We start from the raw sequence: 25,155 nt of genomic DNA, 5'->3' as shown, positions 1-25,155 counted from the left end.
GTACCCACCTGGAGAAAAGTAGTTGTGTGATGTATGTGAAATTAAATACAATATAGCAAGAGCTTCAAAGTGTCTGAAAAACCAAACAATGCAAGAGAAAGAACTATATCTGCACACACGCACCGACGGACCGACATGCAGAAACCACGGTCGGACATGCGGTGGAACATGCCCTGCATGTCCGTGCTGTTACTGTACCCCTATATCTGGGCCTATTGTATTAGCTAAAACTGTTCTATACTGCAGTGGTTCCCAAACTTTTTCATGTCAAGGACCCCCAAATTGACACTAATTAGCCCGTGGACCCCCATTTGAAAAGCCATGCCAGGGACCCCCATAAGAGAAGATTTGTATGGCTCTAGCAGTGATTCTCAACCTGTTTAATTTCAAGGACCCCCAGTTTGACGAGCATTAGTCTACGGACCCCCATTGAATAACATTTATATCTCTGGGACCCCCAATTTATATTGTAAAATCAATGCTAATTTAACTCTGAGAGTGTACAAATGGAACCAAATTGACCCGTTAGGGTCCATTTGGTTCCATTTGTACGCTCTCTGAGTTACAGACCCATAAGGGTCCTTTTGGTTCCAAATTATCATTTAGCTGGGTCCCCCCTGGAACTCCCTCAACTTGCCTCAAGTACCCCTGGGGGTCCCCAGACCTCAAGTACCCCTGGGGGTCCCCATACCTCAAGTACCCCTGGGGGTCCCCAGACCTCAAGTACCCCTGGGGGTCCCCAGACCTCAAGTACCCCTGGGGGTCCCCAGACCTCAAGTACCCCTGGGGGTCCCCGGACCCCACTTTGGGAACCACTGCTATACTGTATGCAGAACATTTGCTATCAAATTCGATATGATGGTTAAGATAAACCCACCCATGAACTGATATGATGGTTAAGATAAACCCACCCATGAACTGATATGATGGTTAAGATAAACCCACCCATGAACTTACAAAGATAAACCCACCCATGAACTTACAAAGATAAACCCACCCATGAACTTACAAAGATAAACCCACCCATGAACTTACAAAGATAAACCCACCCATGAACTTACAAAGATATGATGGTTAAGATAAACCCACCCATGAACTTACAAAGATATGATGGTTAAGATAAACCCACCCATGAACTTACAAAGATGACATCTGTTCAAACCACCCTCTATGAAAATGATGGTAAATTGATCCTGTCTTCTGCACGGAAAAGCTGCTATTTGTGTCTCATGTACTCAGTCCTCCTCTTTCACTCAACATCATATCAGACCCTCAGACATGTTTCTGCGATCAGCCTCGACACTTACCCCGGTGAACACCGGCCTTTCCTCTCCACCTACATGGCCACTTTAGTGAGTTCAACTTAAGGTTTACTGCTCTCATTACCTCCAGAGTAGTCTGGAGACGGACTGTTAGTTGACTCCGTCAAAAGAGGGCACTGTTTTTCCTTTATTTGCCGATGGGTTTCAGATTGCCTCCAGAGTAGCTCAGAGAACTAGGTTTTTAACACAGCTATAGAAAAACAACCTCCCCAGTAGGTAACAGTGCACACATAAGCAGATTATCTGTTAGGGATATGCCACTGTCCTCACAGTGCACAACAAACCATAGCACAAACACAATGATATTGCACACTCCCTCTGCATTCGTAGCTCTGAGTCTCAGAGACTGCTTTCCGTTCCTCCATCATGTATTTATAAGTTCTCCGTGCAACGTGTTGTTCACCTCTGTATTACCCAGAAGTCTCCCTCCAGTCCAGACCCTTCTGACAGTACTTCTTGACTTCTTATACGGTTCTCAGTCACATGAATAATGATAGATTTTCTGACTTGCCTGTGGTGTTACATTTAAGGACAGATTCAGGCTCAGAAGCTTCAGCTTTATTTGTCACATGACTGGTTTACAGGTGTAAAGAAGTGGGTGAAATTATCTATTTCTGGGAGAAGAGCGAGGATTGAGGTGAAGTGAGAGCAGAGGGGATAGAATCCGGTTAAATCAAACAAAGACATACAGATAGCATGCGTGATGGCAGGCATATGAAGATTCGAACATTAGCATAATATGCAGGTGTGTGCATGTTCTTTTAGGAACAGCTGCTACCAGGTTGGGTGGTGTGTGTGTGTGTGTGTGTGTGTGTGTGTGTGTGTGTGTGTGTGTGTGTGTGTGTGCGTGTGTGTTTGTGTGTGTGTTGGTTGTGATTTCCTTCACTCCATTGCCTTCAGCAGTAGAGCTTCAGAGAGTTCACTTTGTAGACTGGCGACATGGTGCACAGTGTGCAGTATACATGCAGGTTCTTCCCCCATAACCAGATGCCTGTATGGGATTAGCACTCTGATCTCAACATCTCCATGTTTTCTAGAGAAACACAATTGAGTGTCAGGGCTGCTGGGACCGCTGCATCCACCCATTAAGTTTAACGAGGTGTCAAGAGCAGAGAGAGAGAGAAGTGAGAGAGAGAAGTGAGAGAGAGAGAGAGGGAGGGAGGGTACTGTCTATGCTACCGGTGTCTCTCACAAAGGCACGTCTGATGCAGAAGGTGTTAATTAGATCGGGACGTGTGAGAATGATGTTAGATGCTTAAGATAAAGCCATACCAAAAAGGTATTATACAAAATTGCCTAAAAACATAATACAGTATTTGAAAATATATTTTGGACCATGTAATAAATGCTTTCATGATCTACTGTATTTCCGATATATTGTGGACAATTAGAGGAATCCAGATTAGATGAAAGTCTTTTGGTGCAGGGCTCAATAATGTAATAGCAATTAAGAAGTAGCCAGCATACAATACATGTGCTTTTCACATGATAGGCCTTCCTCAGCGTTGTCGATGCTGAGGAAGTGTGCTGTCTATGGCTATATACGCCTTCATTTCTATGACAATATTAGTTTTTTCATCAATCTTCCCAAAATATTTGACCATGTATCAGGCTATAATATAGCCTAATACATTTTGTATATGTTAAAACAAAGGGAGGAGGTGAAGTAAAGGGCTTGTTTTCATGCGTGTAAGCATGGGTTAGCTCTGAAAAAGGTGCACATACAGTACTGCACTGTAGCGTAACGGCCCAGGGTGGTGACTCTCACATACAGTAAAATAAACCTGTGTCACAATTACATTCCATGTGCAGACAGGTGTTGTTTACCAGTGTTGTATGATTTTATTTGTCCAGTAGGATAACAGGCTGCCTATTTAACCATGACAAACCAAAGCTGCTGTGCTGTTGCCAATTCTGAGCATATAATTGGTTAGGGAGAACCATGCAGAATCTTTTATTATGACCCCATCTGGATAACATGAGATATTTATTGGGGGAAACAATCATGGCCGTGCCATGTACGTAAATCTGGGACAGGATATCTCCAGCGAATGGTAATTCATCTGCTGTGACATTTTTTAAATTCCCTGTCTCTCAAGCCCCCTCAAAAGAGACACCGTGAAGTGGAAAGTTTGATACATTTAATTTAAAATGTATCAAATGTTTTAGGTCTTGAACATGACATTAATCAAGCCATATGATGTTGAATATTGTAATAGCAGTAGATTCTTGACAATGTGTGCCCATGGACCGTCGTCTATCCCTGATTATAGCAAGCAGATACAATTCTTCAATTCCATTTCTTATCTTGTCGAGACACAGTGTAGGTGTCATCATTGCACCAGATTTGCATGTGCCCTTCCAACACACACAACAATTAAAGGACCATACCATTGTCAATAATGTGCATGTCATTGTCTATTCGCAGTACCGGTATATTGCACATAATGATTTGACAATTGTTTTGCATTTATGGCAAAACAATTCCATCTATGTGGACTTTATGGCATTTATAAGTTGATTTTCATGTTGAAATAAATGGAATCTAATGGTTTCCTTGAAAATCAAGTAAACCAAACCACAATATACTTTGTTGCCAGAGTCAAGTATACCATGATGAGTAACAGTCAATGGGCTAAACATGAGAGAGAGAGAGAGAGAGCAATGTGGAAAGCCACGAATGAATCAATGTGATAGGCTGATATGGAGCCAAAGAAGGTTGAATTTATAGTTACCGGTATGTGGATTTGTGAATGAACTGGCTGTTCCACTTCTGAGTGAAGTGGAACAGGCTTTGCTGTTGCAGCGTTGAAACCCCAAATCATGAGATCACAGAGTCATCTTTTCTCTTGTTGGTTACAGTATATAGTCAAAGGTTTCCTAAATATTACCTCACGGTTCATTGGCTGTCAATCCTTTAGAATGCACGCATCACTGAACACGTGATGAGGTACAGTGAAGCAGTGTGACACACAGTCTATATGGATGTCAGCCAGATGGGCAGAGTGTAGGGGCCCCTGGGTGTACTGGGTTCACCAACTTGTACCTCAATTACTGCTGCCATTAACGATGAGCAAGGAAAACCGGAGCCAAGCTCCGTCCGGACATGTCCCCATTTTGCGTTGTAAAACAATTTATTATGTACAAATAAAATACAATAAAAAATACTATAAAATACTGCATTAGACGAAAATATTGTCTAATGCACTGAGTGGTTATATAGCCAAAGCTCAGTGCCATCATCAGCCCACATATGGCAATAGATAAGGCTTGTTGTAGATCTATTCACCGTTTATAGTGTAGCACTATAGTAACACAGCCCTAGATGCCAAATGGACGAAATAAATAAATAAAGAACACTTGCACAGCACAGTTGTGTTTCAGGGTATTTGTCCATTAGGAGCTGTGGCCAATGCACTGATTCCCCCATTATTTCTAGTTGATTAGCAGAGCAGTTGCATCTAGTCCAAGGGGAAGTGAAGGGCACCGCCAGAGCATTGCCACAGAGAGCAGCCACTCAACTCGGCACAAACACTGTTCAGGGGCATGCCGTGCGTGCCATCAGAATAGAGACACCAAGCATCACATGTGGTCCCCATGGGGCTCCACCAGGGTCCCCTGGGTGCCACATGCGCGCCGGTGCTACAATCCGCACCAAACTTGGCAAAAACACTGTTCAGGGGTCTGACATGAAAATAGTCACACTATAGCATTCGGTGACAATTGTGGCGATCTGCTCATTTAAGCGTTACCGCTACGTCACACGTTCCCACGCCTCTCCTGGAAGTTCCTAAATGACTCTCATCTGCACAATATAGGGCTAGATTTGAAGGCTGCCCAGTGGCCTGAAAGTCTAGTTTATTGAAATGTACTTTGATTCATTGCATGTGAAGACGTGAAGCCATTATAAATGATCTCACCTCTCGATCTCACATGTATAATCTTACTGTGCTTCCATCGATTGTTGTCAGTACTTATGGTATTTTTGAGTGGTGTAAACCACTCCTACAACTGGCTTTGTTAGTTTACGTGTCTGTCTGTCTGTCTGTCTGTTCGTACCAAAAAATTAGCACGGTTGCTATGGTCACCCAGTTCACACGGGTGTGATTTCATTACGTCAGACATTACGTCAGACCACAGCTGATCAGTCTATATAAGACCTTACACCACTCAGTTCACACGGGTGTGATTTTTAATCATTAAATATGATCTAAATGCTACAATTTACAAACATGAACCCTGGCAGTGGGCTTGTTTGTGAATTTTTCCAGTGACTTATTGAAGTCAAATTGATTTCCAGACATTGTCACAAAGTGCTTTACACTACAGAACAGGGTGAAAGAAAACAACATGTAGCGACTGTGATTTTTTTTTTTTACGGGGGCCAGTTTCGAATTGCAGGCGTCCGTAGGCGCTCTTTGAGAGCGGTTTTGAAGGAGTCATGGGATTCACATTTCTTAATTGCTGTTGGTTGGGCGTTCCACATTTTAGTGGCATAGGAGCGAAATTAATTTAATCCCTTGTTTGAGCCAAATCTGGGTTGCACGTGGTTTGTTGAACTCCCTCTGGTGTTGTGAGTGTGGACTTCCTTGACATAAAGGAAGTAATAGACAGCTGGTACATGGGAATCTTGGTGGAGTAGTGAATCTTGTGGACCAGGCCCATTTGATCCAAAGAGAATGGATTCAGTGGATCAGTGAATAATGTAGAAGGCACAAAATGAAAAATACACATATAATCAATGAAACAAAATCTCTTTCTCTGTTTTCAGTCTGCTCCCAGTTCTCACGAGGAGTATATGCCATCTTTGGCTTTTATGACAAGAAGTCCATGAACACGCTGACCTCTTTCTGCGGGGCTCTGCACACCTCCTTCATCACGCCCAGCTTCCCAACCGACACTGACGTGCAGTTTGTCATCCAGATGAGGCCCGGTTTGCGATCAGCCATCCTCAGCCTCCTGGACCATTACAAGTGGGAGAGGTTCGTGTACCTCTACGATACGGAGCGAGGTAAGAGCGTTTATACTTTGCCATACGATGGTGTTGTGCAAAACTGTGAAATTAGCTGATTTAAAAAGTGTGTGAGCTTGAAGTAGATCTGTTACTTTCACAATCTCTGAAAACAGTTGCGGGCGGTGCCGAAATGAACCAGGCCTTCAACACCGTCCACAACACCCCCCCCCCCCAACACACACACACACACACACACACAATGGCAACGGCGTTACATAACAACAACCTGTCATATTTTCTTGTACAACACGAAAGCACGCAAAAAACAAGTGGAACTGAACCACACTCAGGCTTTGTCACTGGCTTTGCCGCGTTTGCTGACCTGTTCTGACATACCATATGTTGATCTGACCTCATCAAACCCTGTACACTCAAGACACGCTCCGTATATGGCCAGTACAGAATTCATTCCGTATATGGCCAGTACAGAATTCATTCCGTATGTTGATCTGACCCCCCATGCCAACGTGCCAGCGCTCGCCCAGCAGTCTGTGTAACCCAGGCGGATGCGTGCTTCTCGCCCTCAGGGCGTCTTACTGGTACTGTATATCTTCTTTGTCCGGTAGAAACTTTGTATCTCCATATTTAAGCCTAGTTTATCCGTAAATAAATGGCCTCGTAAAGCAGTGTTGCGCAAAAGTAGTGAAAATAGCCTATCTACAAATGTTTGGGGGGATTTTCATGTGTTTATGTTTTCATGTTTTTGAGTGGTGTGAACCACTCCTACAACTGGCTTTGTTAGTGCAGAAAAAATTTGCATGGTTGCTATGTTCACCCTGTTCACCCGGGTGTGATTTCATTATTGAGTGGTGTAAACCACTCCTACAACTGGCTTTGTTAGTCTGTGCAGAAAAAATGAGCATGGTTGCTATGTTCACCCTGTTCACCCGGGTGTGATTTCATTACGTCAGACATGATTTCATTACGTCAGAGAGGCTATATAAGACCTTACACCACTCAGTTCACACGGGTGTGATTTTTTATCCTGTATCTGCCACCCGAGTCGAGGATGTTTTTATCCTGTATCTGCCACCCACGTCGAGGATGTTTTTATCCTGTATCTGCCACCCGAGTCGAGGATGTTTTTATCCTGTATCTGCCACCCGAGTCGAGGATGTTTTTATCCTGTATCTGCCACCCGAGTCGAGGATGTTTTTATCCTGTATCTGCCACCCACGTCGAGGATGTTTTTATCCTGTATCTGCCACCCGAGTCGAGGATGTTTTTATCCTGTATCTGCCACCCGAGTCGAGGATGTTTTTATCCTGTATCTGCCACCCGAGTCAAGGATGTTTTTATCCTGTATCTGCCACCCACGTCGAGGATGTTTTTATCCTGTATCTGCCACCCGAGTCGAGGATGTTTTTATCCTGTATCTGCCACCCACATCGAGGATGTTTTTATCCTGTATCTGCCACCCACGTCGAGGATGTTTTTATCCTGTATCTGCCACCCACGTCGAGGATGTTTTTATCCTGTATCTGCCACCCGAGTCGAGGATGTTTTTATCCTGTATCTGCCACCCGAGTCGAGGATGTTTTTATCCTGTATCTGCCACCCACGTCGAGGATGTTTTTATCCTGTATCTGCCACCCGAGTCGAGGATGTTTTTATCCTGTATCTGCCACCCACGTCGAGGATGTTTTTATCCTGTATCTGCCACCCGAGTCGAGGATGTTTTTATCCTGTATCTGCCACCCACGTCGAGGATGTTTTTATCCTGTATCTGCCACCCGAGTCGAGGATGTTTTTATCCTGTATCTGCCACCCACGTCGAGGATGTTTTTATCCTGTATCTGCCACCCGAGTCGAGGATGTTTTTATCCTGTATCTGCCACCCACGTCGAGGATGTTTTATCCTGTATCTGCCACCCGAGTCGAGGATGTTTTTATCCTGTATCTGCCACCCACGTCGAGGATGTTTTTATCCTGTATCTGCCACCCGAGTCGAGGATGTTTTTATCCTGTATCTGCCACCCACGTCGAGGATGTTTTTATCCTGTATCTGCCACCCGAGTCGAGGATGTTTTTATCCTGTATCTGCCACCCGAGTCGAGGATGTTTTTATCCTGTATCTGCCACCCGAGTCGAGGATGTCATCAGTGAAAATGTGGACAATGAAAAGTAGTGCTTGTTCTCTACCATTAAATCATATTCTGTAATATGGAAATCCGTCATCCTTGATCTCTCATGCAAAGAGGCCTAATGCATTGTAATCTATGCCACTAATGATCCTAAATTGCCACTTTGAGAGCCAGCCTATTGCTCCCTGCTTCTGTGGACTTCGTCAGACACAGGTGCAGCAGAGCCTTTGCTGTAGCTTGACTTTGAAGCTCTTCAAATGCTTGTAGTCTACTATTCTGTAATCCCGAATGGTCTCTGACGATCACAGAGTTCTAAATGCATTATTATAAAGACAGAGCACAGTATATCCTGTCTTCTATTATGTTTGATGGCCCAACGCCCTCCTGATGCAGCCCCACTACAGGCAGGCGCAGATCTTCATACCCCTGTGAGGGTCAACATCTGGAGAGGCCGAGGGTCAACATCTGGAGAGGCTGCAGTAAGAAGGAACACAAATGACATAACAAGCTGTCCATGTAATTGAGGGGTCATAGAGGGAGAGGATGCAGGTTTAGCCTCAGAATTATACCAGGAAGAAGATACCATTCTTTAGTTTTTTTGCATCTTCCTAAATTATGTTGATTGTATTTGACATTATTCTTGGTTCATGAGCAGAAGAGTCTGCTGCTATAAATTAGATCATATCTGATAAAAGCTTTGTTTTTTCAGTTCACATAATTTCATTATAAGATTCTACTTCACTGTTCTATCCACTCACTGTCTGCTGTCCACACATGATTCTACTTCACTGTTCTATCCACTCACTGTCTGCTGTCCACACATGATTCTACTTCACTGTTCTATCCACTCACTGTCTGCTGTCCACACATGATTCTACTTCACTGTTCTATCCACTCACTGTCTGCTGTCCACACATGATTCTACTTCACTGTTCTATCCACTCACTGTCTGCTGTCCACACATGATTCTACTTCACTGTTCTATCCACTCACTGTCTGCTGTCCACACATGATTCTACTTCACTGTTCTATCCACTCACTGTCTGCTGTCCACACATGCACGCTGGTTCACACATACCCCTGAGTGTAAATGTTACTCTTAGGGGTAAATTAACACTATGGTTTATAGACATTAGGTACAGTTCAGCTTTTTTTTAACAGATTTTCTAAATGAAAGAAAAAAGAGACGATCGGGGCACTCAAAGTGAAAAAGATCGTATGCCTTGATCCCGTTTGGTCCGTGTGAGCACCTTTAAATCATCATCACCTGTTTATATCTCCGTCGAGCACACCTTTAAATCATCATCACCTGTTTATATCTCCGTCGAGCACCCGGTTAGTTTTTCTTTTTCTCCTTTTTTCTTTTTCTGTTTCTCAGATCTAATAAATTATTTGTTATTTAATGCTACATTATTGTGTTGTACAGTATTTGTTTTATTTCTTGCTTAACCTCATTAAGAAAGTGGCCTTTGCCTTCAATATGGGGGAGCCCTTGGTCCCATTCATCTGGGGCCTGGGCATGTGTCTGTTTCTGTGGGTCCCAGGAGCTGCTAATTGGATGGCTGGAGTGTGGTGGAGGAAAAAAAGTGATTACAGAGTTTATTATCTCTCCTGGGCACAATCAACCTTCCCCATGCACCCCTGATCTAGACTTTATAGCTTTGCTTGACTGAGATTATACTTACTGACTGATATGGCCTCTTTCATGTGCTTGCCTGGGCTAGAATGCTACCATCTGCAACACTCTGCCCATTTCCACAGTGGGACACAGTGTAATCACGGTAGTTTAGGATGGGCGAGCTCCTACCTGCTGCACAGCCCGTGTTTGCTGAGAGCCTAGATGGCCATCGTACTTTATCTGCCAATCCTATGGCTCTTCCTTGCATGTCAAGGCTGTAGCGCAATCCAATCACCATTCTTCAATATGTCAGCTCAGTCTTTGGGGGTGGGAGAGCAGCGCTGTGGTTTATGTGAGTGTTGACAGATTGAACCCAACAACATTGCTTTGCTGCTGTTGTTGTGATTTATTTGTTGCACTCAACAGGTTAAATATATGTCAGGTTAAAATAATTTCCTGGCTTGTCTCAGACTGAAATAAGTAGTGAAAATGAAAATCTATTATCCTTGCCATGGATCGTGGAATTATAGACTCAGGGCCATAACTTTAAATCCATTTCGTAACACACAGATGGATACTTGTCATGGCCCCAAGGCAAAATAGAATGTGGACTTCAATATAAAATAGATATTCAGATCTTGCCCCTGTGCAGTAGCCTCGTTCCCAGTCTTTACTCATCAAAGAGGAGAAAAGCCTGGTCACGACCCAATGCAGAGTGTATAGGGGCAGGACTTCTGTCATACATATTTACCCCGGAAACTATCTTTTTCGACCAATCACAACACTCCTTTCATTCACGGAGAATGTCTCAACGTCATTTCCGCCAAATTCATGTGCAGCATTTGGGATTTATGCAAATTCTCATCACAATGCAAGCTTTTCCAAACAGACCCATTACAATGGACCTGTACAGTAACTCAGCAAATCGAGTATGCAAATAAGTGAAGAGGATAATCTGAATTCCTGAGAGACATTCACTGTGCTTCTTCCATTTTTTGTTCCAGTCATAATCTATTCACAATGTGTGTGTGTGTGTGTGTGTGTGTGTGCGTGCGTGCGTGCGTGTGCGTGCGTGTGCGTGCGTGCGTGCGTGCGTGCGTGGCTGCGTGCGTGCGTGCGTGGCTGCGTGCGTGCGTGGCTGCGTGCGTGGGTGCGTGCGTGGCTGCGTGCGTGTGTGGCTGTGTGCGTGCGTGCGTGGCTGCGTGCGTATGTGCGTGCGTGCATGCATGCATGCATTAGGCATCACATTGTACTGTAATAGCAATATTTTGCCATTACGGTATTCCCTATGAACGTTTTGGCATCTCATCAATCCGGTCTCAGCTATACTATACTAAAGATGAAGGACACCTGTTCTTATTTGCTGCATCCTAATGGAAAAGGCTACAATCTAATTCAAAATGAACCACCATTCTTTCTCTCTCTTCTCCAAGAGAGAGAGAGAGCCCAGGTGGAGTTGGGGGATCATTTGCATTTGGAGTGGAATCACACTACCCTGCAGTACCCTGTTCCGTTTGGTCTCCGCAAGGAAGCGTGTGTGATTAATTGCACAGTGCTAAATGTCTGCACATGGCAGCCTGGCGTACAGGTTTATTAACATATAGCAGAGAGAGAGAGAGAGAGAGAGAGACAATGTATGTCTGTGTGTGAGTACCTCACTGCACCGACTTGCAAACTTGGAGATGGACAGTCACAGTAGAAATGAACCCAGTCAGCCCTTGATATTGATAGACGCTGTTTGGATGTCCCAAACCTTTAGGGTATATGTGGTTTTTCAGGCACACTCTGGAAGGTTGCACCAGGGAAACTTGACTCACCTTTCACTCACAGAGCTGTCTAGCTCTCCTTGTTTTGGATGATTCTGTTATGAAGGGCATACAGTATCAAGATGGCAAAAGCCAACACTACTTTGACACGCAGGAAATATATTATAGAACTTTAGAGACAAACTTGTCCATGCCGGTATTAATTAAAAACCAAAAATGTACCTGGGTCTTGTGAAACCACTTCCTGTTGAATGTTATATGTAGAGGATGTACTCATTGTAACGACATGCCTAATCTATACACATCCTTATAGTGGAAAGAAATACACTATTAAGGGTGTCATAACTTGTTACAGTCCCCAATTTATTTGTAGTATGTTAGCATGATGCTACAGTATGATCAAGTGTTAGAAAGTTAGTGTTCGTGTTTTTAGAAAGACTAGATGCATTTGGAACTTCTTTTTTTTTAAAGATTTGTTTTTCTGCCATTATCGATAGTATCAAGTGAAGACTGGCAGGAAAGAGGGAGAGAGAGACAGGGAGGAAACATCAAGATTCAAGATTCAAGAATTTATTTGCCATGTCAACAAGTTGATAGGAATTTGTCTTGGTTCATACTCAACATATACAGACAACCATAGATACAAAAACAAAAAGGACAATACAATACAAAAACCAGCAGCATAGGGAATTACATTCAGTTTTTAAAGTGCAATATGCATATTGCTACATACATACATCTAGTTCAGATGTCTAATGGCTACGAGGTAAGTGCTATCTCTGAAGCGAGATGTTGAGCTCTTGATGCTTCTATATCTCCTGCCTGATGGGAGGAGATTGAAGAGGTAATGTGCAGGATGAGAGTTTGCAATGATTTTTTTTGCCTTCCTAATTATTCTGGTGGAATAGAGTGAGGAAAGTGTAGGGAGGCTACATCCAATGGTTTTTGATGCGCGACGTACTACTCTTTCCAGCTTCGATTTGTCTTGAGAGGTTGACCAAACCAGACAAGCATGGAGAAGGTAAGAACACTTTCAATAGTGGCCCTATAGAAGTGAGTCATGGCTGCTTGGCTGACTTTAAACTTCTTAAGCTGCCGCAGGAAATAGAGACGCTGGTGTGATTTGCTTATTATGAGACTGGTGTTGAGATCCCATGCATCCTACCTGACGGGTCGCTCCTACCAGGTGATGCTGAGAGGGTCTGTGTCAGAACCACACAGGCTCACAACTGGGGTTCCCCAAGGCTCGGTTCTGGGTCCTCTTCTTTTCTCTCTCTACACTACATCTCTGGGTGCTGTCATCCACTCCCATGGCTTTTCCTACCACTGCTATGCCGATGACACCCAGCTGATCCTCTCATTCCCCCCCTCTGATACCCAAGTGGAGGCACGCATTGCTGCTTGTCTGGCTGACATCTCGGCGTGGATGTCGACAAACCACCTGAAGCTCAACCTGGACAAGACCGAGCTGATGTTCCTCCCGGGGAAGGGCTGTCCGCACCGAGACATGGCCATCACCATTGATAATGCTGTGGTGACCTCAACTCGGACTGCGAAAAATCTGGGTGTGACCCTGGACGTTCAACTGACGTTCTCGGCAAACATCGCATCAGTGACAAGGTCCTGCAGATTCCTCCTCTACAACATCAGGAGGATTCGCCCCTTCCTCACGGAGAAGGCAGCCCAGGTGCTCATCCAGGCTCTCGTCATCTCCCGCCTGGACTACTGCAACTCCCTCCTTGCTGGTGCTCCGGCATCTGCCATCAGACCTCTGGAGCTTGTTCAGAAAGCTGCGGCTCGTCTGGTGTTCAACCGCCCCAAGTTCTCCCACACAACCATCCTTCTCCGTTCTCTACACTGGCTCCCCGTAGCGGCCCGCATCCAGTTCAAAACCCTGGTGTTAGCCTATAGGGCAGTGAAAGGAACAGCTCCTTCCTACCTCCGGGCTATGGTCGATGCCTACACCCCTGCCCGACCACTTCGGTCTGCCACCTCGGGGCGACTGATTGCCTCGTCACTCAAGGGTCCTTCTGGCCGATCCACACGGTCACGACTCTTTTCTGTTCTGGCCCCACAGTGGTGGAATGAACTCCCCACTGATGTTAGGACAGCAGAGTCACTGCCCATATTTCGCCGCAGGTTGAAAACCCACCTCTTCAGGAAACACTACCCTTCCTCTCTGCCTGACCTACTTGTTGTTAACTAGTTGTACGAACGCTTGTTTTCTATTGTTGTATTGTTTATTGGATCTTGTTTAGTCGATACACTTAATTGTTTTAGCTCATGCTCATTTGATTTAGCTATTTTGTCTCATCTGTTTAAGGAAATAGGTAGCTGATATATTGCACTTTTACCTTAGCGCTAGGTATACTCTTGGTTGCTTGTTTTTGCAGAAAATGCACTAAAGACTTCTGGTGATTAGTAGTTTTTGTTCCCTACCTATGTTGAATACACTTATTGTAAGTCGCTTTGGATAAAAGCGTCTGCTAAATGACTGTAATGTAATGTAATGTAATAGATGGTGGTCCCTAGGAACCGGAAGGAGGAGACTCTTTCTACCTCTTCCCCATTGATGAGGAGGGGGGGAGGGGACTCGAGATCTTCTTCCTAAAGTCTATGAACATCTCTTTGGTTTGGTCACACCATCTCACCAGCTCCTCTACTGCTCTGCGGTAGTCTGATTCATCCTCGTTGGTAATAAGACCTACTAAAGATGTGTCATCAGCAAACTTATACATCATAACTGTACTAAAGTGAGATTGACAGAAATGAGTATATAATGAGTACAATAGTGGAGAAAGGACACAACCCTGGGGGGCCCCAGTGTTTAGGAGCCTAGACAGTGAGACGAGATCACCTATCTTGACCACCTGTTTCCTGTCACATAGAAAGTTAAAGATCCATTTACATAGAAGTGTGCTGACGCCTAGCTCCTGTAGGGTTGAAATCAGCTTCCCAGGCACTATTGTATTAAATGCGGAGCTGAAGTCAACAAAGAGTACACGAGCATAGGTGGATCTGGATTCTAGATGTTGGGTAATAGTGTGCAGACAGAGGGACACTGCATCATCTACACTCCTATTTGCTCTGTAGGCAAATTGGTGGGGATCTAGTGCTATGCTGGACAGGTGCTTACATACCAGTCGCTCAAAGACTTTCATAATGACAGATGTTAGGGCAACAGGCCTATAGTCATTAAGACAGGTGATATTATTTTTCTTTGGGACAGGAATGATAACCGCAGATTTAAAACAAGCAGGCACAGTACAGAGTTCAAGTGACCAGTTGCAAATGGAAGTGAGGACAGGTGCGAGTTGGTCAGCACAGTGCTTTAATGTGGCAGACGACACGCCATCAGGCCCTGCCGCCTTTCTGGGGTTTTGCTGACGGAGCAACAGTCTGACATCATGTTCACGTATGTTGGGTGGAGAGTCACCCTGCTCTCTTGGAAAAGAGGGGGACTGATGGTTTTCACTATCGAACCGACAATAAAAATCATTAAGCCTCCCAGGAAGGGAGGGGTCCCTGTCTGGAACATGGTGCTTGGTTTTATAGTCAGTGATGTCCTGCAAACCCTGCCATACACCTTTGATGTCATTTGCTTGCAGTTTGTTTTCAAGCTTCACTTTGTAGGAGGCCTTAGCCTTAGACACAGCACGCTAAAATTCATATTTCAGTATCTTATAATTCCCCATATCACCACGTTTATAAGCAGCATGTTTCTCCCTACAAAGCGATCTCACTTCATTATTGAACCAGGGCTTGCTGTTATTAAAAACCTTAATGGTCCTTGTGGGAATGCAAACACTCTCACAGAAGTGAATGTAGGATGTAACAGTGTCAGTGTAAGTGTCCAACATGCAGCAAAGGTTGTCATGAACGGGACTCAAACACGCGACAGGCTGTCAGGCCAAAGCCTACTGTATATGTGGCATGCGCCTGGACCACTTGGCCAGCGGGCACCCAAGCATAGTATACTTAAACAAAGAATAACTGAAGCTCAATTCAGAGAAAATTAATGTTAGAAATAATCCAGTTGCTCTACACTTCAGTGATTCTGTTGAAATTGACGGCATATGCATATTTGATTCGGTGGTACTGAAAAAGATAGACCTCCAAATAGAGGGGGACATAATAATATTATTATAATATTATAAAACAGGGGTAGATTTACACATGAAACATACATGGTTTGAATGATAGGCTGCCATGGGAAGTCGTGCTCTAGAACATTCTTGTTACTATGAAAGATTTAGGAATTTTATAATATTGCGATATTACATCTTGGTGAATGTTGTTTAATTTTAGTTTTTGTTATTATGGTTAAAGTGTGGATGGGATAAATAGAGGTTTCATTTGCAACAGAAAAAAGGCAAGCAAGCTCAAATCTACACACTGCTGTTGGATTTGAGCTTGCTTGCCTTTTTTCTGCATTTATGTCCAACTAGTATTCTAGATCATACCTACATTTCCACCCACCGTCCATCCAGGCTATGGGAACGTGACTGTAACTAGAGTTACAAATAAATAGTTTAAATATATGTACACAAGAAAAGGCATATGGCAACGGGCAATGTGTGCAAGTTCATATCAATTGGTAAAAAAAAATGTAGACAGATGGATGGACAGACGTTCATTTTATAGTAGGATAGGATACAATTCTAACTGATTTCAAGAACAGCAACCTGCAGCTACTCACAATGATCTGTCTACTTCTTGATTTGCAGCCCTAACTGTGTTGTTTTTGGAAAAGGTGAACGCTGTCGTGCAGGTACTGAAGGATGAATTACACTTAGAAGTGAAGACAGCAACGTGTACAGCTGAAGTATTACATCTCCCTAATTGCATCTGCAAGCTCCCTTCAACCAAACCTCCACTGATTTGTATAGCCTATACTCAACTCTGTCACCGCCAAATGGAGCCCATTTATCCATGTACGGTCCACAGTGGCGTGCACAGACATTTAGAGGGGCAGGTGCTCAAGTGAAAAAAGGGCACCTTGTGCAGCGCGTGGAACCGGCCGGTTGCCTTAATAGTGTGAGATTTATAGATTTTGGGGCCTAAATAATATATTAGAAGCTTTTTTTTAATCAAGAATTGATCAATGTCACCATGGTCCACATACTGTACAGTGTACACTGTATACAAAAAAAGAATATATATATATATATATATATATATATATTTTTTTTTTCTTTTTTTTTTCAAAAGGGCACATTGCCAAAAGGGCAGGGGGTACTCTAGCACCCCCTAGTGTCTATCTGTGCACGCCACTGACGGTCCACCATACATGCAGGGCATTGACTTCCTACATTACATGCTAGTATTGCATCTTTTCCTGCTAAAATATGAATATCTGAATTATTGTTAATAAAGTGCAAATAGGCTATAAGCCACAGCTTTTAGAGTTTTGCGTGAAAACTGCAAGTGATTTTCAACAAAGTGAACTGTTACATAATGGATGGATAAAAAACGACATTGAAGTTTATACCCCTCAGGCTGAAAGAATTGTAATGCTGGTGAATTATTATAAATTCAGTCCGTCGTAGAACACACAGATAATTTAGGACCATCTGCTAACAGACTCAGGGAAACTGGCTCGCTACCAAGCAATAAAGAAGCTACATTTTCTTTGAGGCACTTTTTAACTCGTCACACAATCTCTTCATTTTGTCGAGTCCTCCACTGAATGATGTCACCATTGCATTGGACCAGGCCTCCCTCTTGGATTCATTCCATGTATTCCTCCCTATGGCGATGCACAGCTAGCACTCTGATCACTCAGATGTTCTTTGTAAAGTCACTGTTGGAATTGCCTTGGGCAGTTCCCTTATACAGTACACAGCAATTGAATGTGTAACTCTGACCCAAATGTCAGAGAGTTATACACACTGTAAACTGTAACCCAAATGTAACCAGATGGTTACCATTTTATTTGTACAAAATTAACACAGGATTTTACTGTGTAGCAGAAACCACTATTGTACTAGTAACCTTGGATAGTTCATATGTTGCAAAAACAGTATTTTTGTACCTTGGATAGTTCCTCTGAAGAGGAAACCACAACTGTAGTAGTACCATGGATAGTTCTCTCTCTCTCTCTCTCTCTCTCTCTCTCTCTCTCTCTCTCTCTCTCTCTCTCTCTCTCTCTCTCTCTCTCTCTCTCTCTCTCTCATATTGGGCCAGATAGCACCCTTGTTGCCGAAAGGTTGCCCGTTCGATTCCCCTGACGGGCAGGAAGAATCTGGGTGGGGAAGTGATTGTCATCACTCACCCAACACCGCTGAAGTGCCCTTGAGCAAGGCACTGAACCCCCAACTGCTCCCCCTGGAGCTGCTTAGTGGCCAACAGTATAAGACTGTGGTTGTACTCATAGACATATATACATAGACGCCCCTTCCGGCTCTGAGGCGTGTGTCACCATTGAAGGCACTATTTTCCCGACATTCCTTGCGAAGAATAGCGGAAGCAAAGCGGAAGCTTGTCAAGCTTCCGCGTGCGTAACATAAGTCCCGGAAAAGACGTGCTGTGATTGGCCAGTAGTCACTTGAGTGACAGCGAGAGACATGGAGGAGTCACATGAGTGACGTCACTTGGGCAGCGACGCAGTCGCCTTCAGCAAATGCCTTCAGCACTTCTAAATAAGAAAGCTGCGGAGAACTGTTGCTTTGTGTTCACTCTTTAATGTTTTCTGTTAGTAATCTAATCCCCCCTGGCTCTGATGTTGTATTGTTAATCACTTTGTTGTTTGTGTTTGTTTGTTTGTCTTGTTTTGTATTGTAATGTATATTGTCATGCCTGTTATAAAGATTTGTTAAAAAAAAAAAAAAAAGCCTTCAGCACTGCACTTCCGCCTTCATTGCGATACACGTCGCTCCAATGAACTGCAGCGGCAAATGAGGCATCTATTTCTTAATATCTATGGTTGTACTGGTCAGCTCCCAGGTTTTAATGTGTGTGTGTGTGTCTGTGTGTTTCTATGTGCAGGGCGTTGCTGAAAATGAGCACCTGTGCTCAGCTACTTCCCTGGGTAAATAAATAATTAAAAAATTGAGCAAGGAGATTTACAGCTACACACGTTTTGGTCAAAGATTTTTGAATGGTTTTCTAAAGTGTATTATTTTTTTTTAATAATTGACCCTCAATTGGCTTTATTTGGATGTTCAGAGAATGCTTTTGATGCTCGGAATGGTTGAAGCGAAGAAAATAATTCTGCTGGACTGGAAATCATCCTCTCCTCCTTGCTTCATGAAATGGCTTAACGAGATGACTGTAATCATACAGATGGAGAGAATCAGATCCCACAAGACATTCATAAAAATATGGACTCCCTTCACAGACTACCTTAAAAGGATAGGTGAAAACAAAGGTCAAACATATGAATGTACAAGGTGAAAGAAGTGCACAATGTATGGCAGTGCTGTTTGTCGGTTTTTGTTTTGTTATGTATGTTATATTATGTTGATTTTGTTTATTATTGTCATTATTAATATTATTACTTTGACATGTATGTACTAAGGGATTGTTTTAAATATATGTTGAAAAAATAGAATTAAAAAAATAAAAATAATAATAAAAAGGAAGGAGATTTACAACCAGGTGTAAATGAAGTGCGTAGGAGGAGGGTGTATATTCTGTACGACCAATCTCACGTGCCATTCACCAAAGGTGTCGAAAAGGCTTAATTTGTGCGTATCGCAGCTGGAGCTCATTTTCGCCTGGTGTAATAGAACATCCACGCCCATCTCACGCCATATAAGGCAACAGGAAATATCTTTCCTCGGGTGAAAAATGTCATATCACAGCCTGCATAATGCACAGATCTCCAAGTTTGGTGAACGCGGTGCTCCGCGATGCATCGCACTGCATGAACTTGCAGTAGATCAGGTTATTTTGACAGGCGAGTCTCTCGCAATGTCAACTGACTTCAGACAGATCTTCAAGCTAACAGCGCGTCGGTACCATAGAGTTATATATAAATGAAACGGTCAATGTCAACTGACTTCAGACAGATCTTCAAGCTAACAGCACGTCGGTACCATAGAGTTATATATAAATTAAACGGTCAATGTCAACTGACTTCTGACAGATCTTCAAGCTAACAGCGCGTCGGTACCATAGAGTTATATATAGAGTTATATATAAATGAAACGGTCGGAACCAGGTCGGGAAGCACCGCATAGCAACTTGTCAATTTGCCAACTTATTTTGGCACGCGATTCCTTCACTCCTTGCTGAACGTTAATAACTGATGTTAATAAAGTTACTTTCACGTATAATGAGAAAGAAGTTAATTTGTACGGTTCAACCTCACGACCAAATGCTATTAAAACTCTGCAAGTATATTATAAAAGCCCTTTCTACTGATGAATTGCGCGCTGCACCTTTGCAGAGGTAAAAAACAGAGCTTTATTTATTGGGGTGATTGATTCCCTGCCCTCCACTGTCCCACTATGTCGGATTTGGAAAGCATGGAATAATGAAGAATTGGACATGGACACAGATTTAATCCGGACCAGAGTTTTGCCTTTATTTACTGAGGGTTAATCCGCCTTTGGATTAATCACTGTTATATACGTCAGAAAAGCTAGATTTCATCCAGCTGTTTCCTCATCAAATGGTTAGACTTATTAGGCTATTCTGTGTGTGGCGTTCATGTGACCAATATACAGTAGCCTACATTATTATAAATTAATACGACGACACAAATGGAGGCGGATAGGTGCTCATGCGGCAACATCAAGGCACGATAGTCTATTTAATTAATTAAGCTACGTGAAACTTTGGCTGAGTCTGTCAACATGCTGAGCGACCTAATAATTCAGCTCTGAATGCAACAAAACCTGCGTCTGTTTCCTCATCATATTTTCACTCCTTTATCTATGCAGGGATGGATACTTTTCCAGAATTTAGATTTTCTGGGCAAAATGTGTGTGTGTGTGTGTGTGTGTGTGTGTGTGTGTGTGTGCGTGTGTGTGTGTGTGTGTGTGTGTGAGACTGTGTGTGTGTGTGTGTGGTGTGTGCGTGCGTGCGTGCGTGCGTGCGTGCGTGCGTGCGTGCGTGCGTGCGTGCGTGCGTTGTGCGTGTGTGTGTGTGTGTGTGTGTGTGTGTGTGAGACTGTGTGTGTGTGTGTGTGGTGCGTGCGTGCGTGCGTGCGTGCGTGCGTGCGTGCGTGCGTGCGTGCGTGCGTGCGTGCGTTGTGCTTGCGTGCGTGTGTGTGTGTGTGTGTGCGTGCGTGCGTGCGTGCGTGCGTGCGTGCGTGCGTGCGTGCGTGCGTGCGTGCGTGCGTGCGTGCGTGCGTGTGTGCGTTGTGCTTGCGTGTGTGCGTGCGTGCGTGCGTGTGTACGAGAGAGAGAGAGAGACACTGTTCTACGTATATACGTAGCTATAGCACAGTCATCTAAGTGCCTGCCATGGTGGCAGTAAAGTGAACTGATGGCAGTTAAGATGAACATTCTAATGTGCAGTATAACATTGAAAAATAATAGCAAAATGGCAATGCAGAATGTGAGTGGAATCTGCACTGTAGCGTAATCCTATTCATGTTACATTTTACGGCCTGGGGATAGAAATGTCGCTGAGCCTGCTGGATTGAGATCCAATGCTCCTGTACAGACACCCCAGTGCAGTGCCGAGGTGTCTGGGATCCTTGATGAAGCGCTCACCCTATACTCCTCTGATCCTTGATGAAGCGCTCACCCTATACTCCTCTGATCCTTGATGAAGCGCTCACCCTATACTCCTCTGATCCTTGATGAAGCGCTCACCCTATACTCCTCTGATCCTTGATGAAGCGCTCACCCTATACTCCTCTGATCCTTGATGAAGCGCTCACCCTATACTCCTCTGATCCTTGATGAAGCGCTCACCCTATACTCCTCTGATCCTTGATGAAGCGCTCACCCTATACTCCTCTGATCCTTGATGAAGCGCTCACCCTATACTCCTCTGATCCTTGATGAAGCGCTCACCCTATACTCCTCTGATCCTTGATGAAGCGCTCACCCTATACTCCTCTGATCCTTGATGAAGCGCTCACCCTATACTCCTCTGATTGTAGAGGGTGTGCATGTCTGGCAGCTCAGTTCTGGTGATGTGCTGTTTTAAACACCCACCGTAGAGCCTTGCGGTGGTGTTTTGAGCATCCTCTTTACCATGCAGCGAGTAAAGCTGGATACATACTCCACTTTCAGGTGATCACCGTCTCACCGCGGTGGCCGGAAAACTACAACATGACGCCACTGAGCCACTCGCCCCAACATGCACATCTCTCTGTTTTTACTAGCCGAAATCACCCTAGCTTCCGCTGTAATTGGGTGGTCGGCCCCCTTGGTTGGTTTCACATGCACTATGCATTATGATACAGAGGGGAGACACGGAACAGAGAGCAAAGCAGCAGAAAGCAAACGGACATCACTCGACTATGAACGCCTAGTAGTATCAAAATCACCTTTTAGGTGAAAACATTTCCAACTAAAAGGTGAAAGGGCGATCACCTCATATTATGGTAGAATGCAGCGGCAGGGTACTCTCTATCGTGCACCTGTAGAAGTTAAAGACTACCGTGGAGTCCAAGACAAACCTCTTCAGTCTGTGGACGACAAGGAGCGTTATCTGTCCACATGATGTGAGCAGCCTGCAGGTGTTGCAGGGTGATGTGGACACAGAGGGCGTGCAGCCTCCTTCAGTCCAGGGTGATGTGGACACAGAGGGCGTGCAGCCTCCTTCAGTCCATCATCTCCTTTGTTTTGCTGACAATAAGATGAGGGTTTAATGAACCCCTAAAATACTGCATCATTTTTTGATGCAGAACAAAACAGGCAGCACTACTGCAACATTAATTGCAATGTCATTTCCTCTCATTAATATGCTATTAATACTCATATGTATCAGTTCTCCCTGCTGTGCTTAGGCAATAATACACATTATACTATCTATTGTAATGTATGTTACCGTTTTCTGAAAAAATGACCTTCATCCACTATGTGATCATAGTCATGATTTTACCTTTACATACAGTAAGTAAGCCTGCAGGGTAGCCTATAGAGGACAAAGTGAAGGTTTCTCTGTTGCTTTGCGTTCTGGTGTCAGCTCTTGAGTCTTCACAAAAGAAAAACCACAATGTTTCAATAGAATTGAAAGCAGCATGGAGGCGTATAGTCTGGGGGAAAGAATGGTGGAGTCAGCAAAGCCTTTGTGCCTCGCTCCTTCACCAGAACACAATATATAGCACACAGGGCCAAGCACTGCGAGATGCATCAAATGTTACAAGCTTCATGACTTTTGGAGCAATGATTATCATCATTTACTTCCGCTCAGGTCTCAGTTTGCCATATCTTCTGAAACCCTGCAACTTAATGTGGAATCAGGTGACTTATAGAAAGCTACTCTGCTTGATTAAGCGCTGCTCTGTTTATACCGTGGCCCAAATGTCTCTCAGATGCCTCTCGTCTATTTTAGAACACTTCCTTTGAGGGTCAAGCTAGGCCATTAGAACGGTACAGGTTCTGCCTTATGACAAGGACTGATGGAATGCATGCTGCACAGTTTGCCCAAGAGGCAGCTAGCGCCATGTTTTGTTTAAAGTAATCCCAGATGTATTTTAAAGGAGCATTCAGTGATATGTGTGATTTGGAAAAAACCCTGGTCCGTCCCGGTAACAAGATGTGCACATGCACGCACTACAGTGGGGGGACACGCGACACACCAAGGCCCGCCCCCGCTCGATCATGATTGGCGGAAGGCCCCTCTCTATGCTGATCCCTAAGGCTGGGCCACCTAGCCAAAAACGAAACCTATACGGTTTTTTGACCCCCAGGGATTAACTGGGGACAGGGGGGAACTCCTTATATGGTCAGCACACTCTACAGTAGGGAGGATTATCACAACAAAACAAAAAAATAAGTGATATTTGAATTAAGTGAAATCATACCTTTTAAATACGTCTGGGAGAGACATGCAGCAAAGGTCGTCATGAACGGGACTCGAACACGCAACACGCTGTCAGGCCGAAGGCGTCTGGACACTAGGCCAGCAGGCGCCCCAGCTATATGGTATGTTAAGCAGCACATATCTAGTGTTTGGAGGGTGGTCTCTGTACGTTAACTATTAACTTTTCTTCCAATGTTTTTTGAAACATAGTTGATTGAGCACCAGATGCACCACCTTTATTGTAGCATGGACATCATTGCGATGAACTCTCTCCAGTGGGTGAGATAGGATGAAATGCAAATAGCCCTATACCCTATTGCAGTGGTTTTCAGCCCATTATGTATTGGGTATTTGAGCCACGGACCACCATTTGATGAGATTTAGCCTCTCAGACACAAAACTAAAGAATATTTTGTTGTTGTTGGATAAGATTTTGTCCACAATTCCATGCTGTATTGATGTTGGTACTTGGTACCATATAGGAGAGATAGCAGGCAAATGTTGAATTGTGTAGACGTTTTGTAAATGAAGTAATGCAGATGTTTAACAAAAATGTAACTCTTGAGAGCGTAAAATGGACCCTCAAGAGTTAAAGATCTATAAGGGTCCATTTGGTTACCAACTCTCCATTTATCTGGGGACCACCTGGAACCCCCTCAAGGCCCACTGGTCCCCGGACCACTGGTTGAAAACCACTGCCCTATTGCACTGACCTACGAGCCACCCAGCGCCATGCTCTTTACAGCTGGTCAGAGTAAAATAAATATCTAGTGATGTATGAATAACCAGAAATGCTCGCCTCAGGAAAGCACATACAGTATTCATCATTTTATGTTATTTGACACCACAACTTATGTTTCCTCGGTTACCTCCATCTGTCTCCAAAAAGGTAACATGGACGGAAACATTTAGCTCTGAAAGTTAGCATCATAAAATATGCATAGGCCTATACTGCACAAGTATGAGGTGTTTTTTAAATGTGTTTTCAGCTGAGAGAGAAGACTGGAGGAGTGCAAATGTACAAAAGTGTCCTATTGGTTGATGTTTCGTTGCATTTAAAATCAGGAGTTAAAGGGAGCTGACGTGGAAAAGGGAGTCGCATGCCGCATTGCGACTGGGAGTTGTTGATGGAAGAATTGTTACATTTTGTCGCCGCACTCTTAGCCTGAATACCTTTATTTAGCATGCGCTCGCCTCGCACATAGCTTTCTATGTCACCACTATTGATGTTCTGCCCCTCTGCAGAAATGCTTCTTGGGCTTCAAGAGTTTTAGAGCTTCTTCCAAAATAGGTTCTGTCTTGTCTTGTCCAAATTCCCCCCGGTGGCTGAGCTTCAGGCGACCTATCACAGCAACATACTGTAGGTCAGATGCCTGCAGGAGTGTTTTAAAGAGGCCACCATCTTCAGGGAGGCGGAGGA

The 25,155-nt window shown here is 44.0% G+C and overlaps 1 protein-coding gene across 1 annotated transcript in view; it reads left to right on the top strand.

Annotated features, from left to right (window-relative positions):
• LOC306928214 (glutamate receptor 3-like) overlaps window positions 1-25,155 on the top strand; it is a gene marked incomplete at its 5' end in the record, with an annotated part of 131,760 nt that overhangs the window by 14,558 nt on the left and 92,047 nt on the right. Inside the window, one exon of the mRNA XM_079508151.1 lies at window positions 6,094-6,333. Within this exon, the coding sequence (XP_079364277.1) occupies window positions 6,094-6,333 (240 nt within the window). The remainder of the gene's footprint in view (window positions 1-6,093; window positions 6,334-25,155) is intronic.

Source organism: Electrona antarctica (genome assembly GCF_951216825.1).
Source record: "Electrona antarctica genome assembly, chromosome: 8".
NCBI classification, from domain to species: domain Eukaryota; kingdom Metazoa; phylum Chordata; class Actinopteri; order Myctophiformes; family Myctophidae; genus Electrona; species Electrona antarctica.
This window is presented reverse-complemented; position numbering and strand designations above follow the sequence as displayed.